Below are 1,795 nucleotides of genomic sequence, written 5' to 3'. Positions count from 1 at the left end.
GCTTCGTCAAAACCTGACACGCTGGGAGAAAGGATTTATCCAAGAATGGAACGCGGCATTTCTTCGTGCAAACTACATAAACCCAAACCTGGCTCAAGGCACATACTTGGTATGTAAACACATTGTGCGTGCTTTTCATAATCTGTTCTTCATCGACATCCATACAGTATATATTGTTTCGCTACTACTATAAACAGATTCAGTGTGATGCACAATGTCAGCAATAAAAGCGGTCTGCTGTTGTTGATTCTTTAAAGGTTCGCTTGTAGCATTTGGCGGTGTAGAGATTTCTTGTCGGCTATTATTAGTTGGTGGGCTTAAGCAAGTTCGCATATGAGCATAATATTTGTTTTCGGTACAATTTAGAGTGCACTTTGGGCAAATCATGTTGAGAAGTTAAAGAAACTATACCCTTCAATCAGTTTCATTATATTTTTATCAAGTACGCACGTCCTATAACTAAATGCCTGTACCTGCATTTGCATACATATTTTAATTAATGCCAATTCTCTTGAGTTATGTGCCCCTTTTTTCTACATTTCTTTCTCGTTTTCAACTGGTAAAACCACGATGTACACACAAGACTACGCATCATCCTTACACGAGCCCATGGTATTTGATGAACAAGACCAGTATTCAGTCTTACGTAGCCGTATAGACGAACTTGATGAACGTCAGCAGCGTATCGAAGTGATCTGCGCTGAGATATTGGAGATGTTGAAATCAAATGACAGCCAGCAGCAGCAACAAGTTGAAGAGACAGCAACTACAGCCAATAGCACGGTCAATTGGATAAAGGAGTCTAAGACACATAATATCAAGAAGGAGCATGTTATGCACCTGGTTATACAGCAAGCAGGTGGATTGGAGGGAGCAGCTGCTGAGCTGGCTATGGGTATGCTGACAAAAAGCGTCGTCAAAGGATCCCTAGTAAGATTGAAGATAAACTTCCGTGCTCCAGAGAAGAGGCAAAAAAAGTTCCGTTGAAATCGATCAAGCAATCCTTGGTTGATAAATGCATCAACGAGGTTGAGCGGCTTGCTGTAGAACATGCCAGAGTACCATCGGACCGTTGCGTCAACCATTGGGGTGCTCGTCATTTTGTACGTCAAGCGTGGCGAAACTTTACCAAAAGTGGCGACGATGAACGCAACTCGCGTAAAGAAACGCAAAGGTAATGAAAAAATTCATTATGATAATAGTTATTACCTTGCCTTTTTGTTTTTGCATAAGACTGGTGTATAAATGGAGCCAACAACGAAAGACGCCGCCAAAGATAAGCAACAAGAAAGAGGCGGCAAGGAAAAAAACGAACAACACCGATTTCGCGTGGCCGCAAGTCGAAAACGGCACGGCATTCAAAAATGTAAGTGTTGTGATAAGCTGAAGAATGACCAACGATAGCAATAGCAGTTAATTCATTGTCAATACCAAATTGATTATGCACGAATGTATATAGATATGACTTTATGATATATCCGCCTCTCTTGTCCCTCAACCTTAACAGTGCATTATTGTACGATCAATCACACATTAAGAAGAAGGCCTCGCGTTATTGAATATGAACAAAATTAACTAGAAATGAATGGTTACACTATCATAATACCGCTCAGAAGTAAAATAGCATTTCCTGGTTGTTCTTGGTTTCTTTTATTTTGATGAAATCTGGTAATATATGGTTATTTGTATTCTGATGCTATCTGGTTTTTTATGGTTTATTTCTTTCTGATGGATTCTGCTTGTTCGTGTTCCTGGTTTTTGCTGGTGAAATCTGGCTGTTCATGTTCCTGGGTTT

General features: G+C 40.1%; 1 protein-coding gene across 1 annotated transcript; it reads left to right on the top strand.

Moving 5' to 3' along the window:
• Window positions 1-570: 570 nt before the first annotated feature.
• Window positions 571-1,559, top strand: BDB00DRAFT_786108 (uncharacterized protein; the record flags this gene model as incomplete). Its single annotated transcript, XM_053120580.1, has 3 exons — window positions 571-930; window positions 999-1,174; window positions 1,460-1,559. 3 exons carry the CDS (start codon window positions 571-573, stop codon window positions 1,557-1,559), a joined length of 636 nt encoding a protein of 211 aa, XP_052982153.1.
• Between the last annotated feature and the right edge of the window lie 236 nt (window positions 1,560-1,795).

This window comes from Zychaea mexicana, assembly GCF_025766255.1.
Source record: "Zychaea mexicana strain RSA 1403 chromosome Unknown BDB00scaffold_18, whole genome shotgun sequence".
NCBI lineage: Eukaryota > Fungi > Mucoromycota > Mucoromycetes > Mucorales > Lichtheimiaceae > Zychaea > Zychaea mexicana.
The sequence above is the reverse complement of the archived record's forward strand: the minus strand, read 5'-3'. Positions and strand labels throughout refer to the sequence as shown.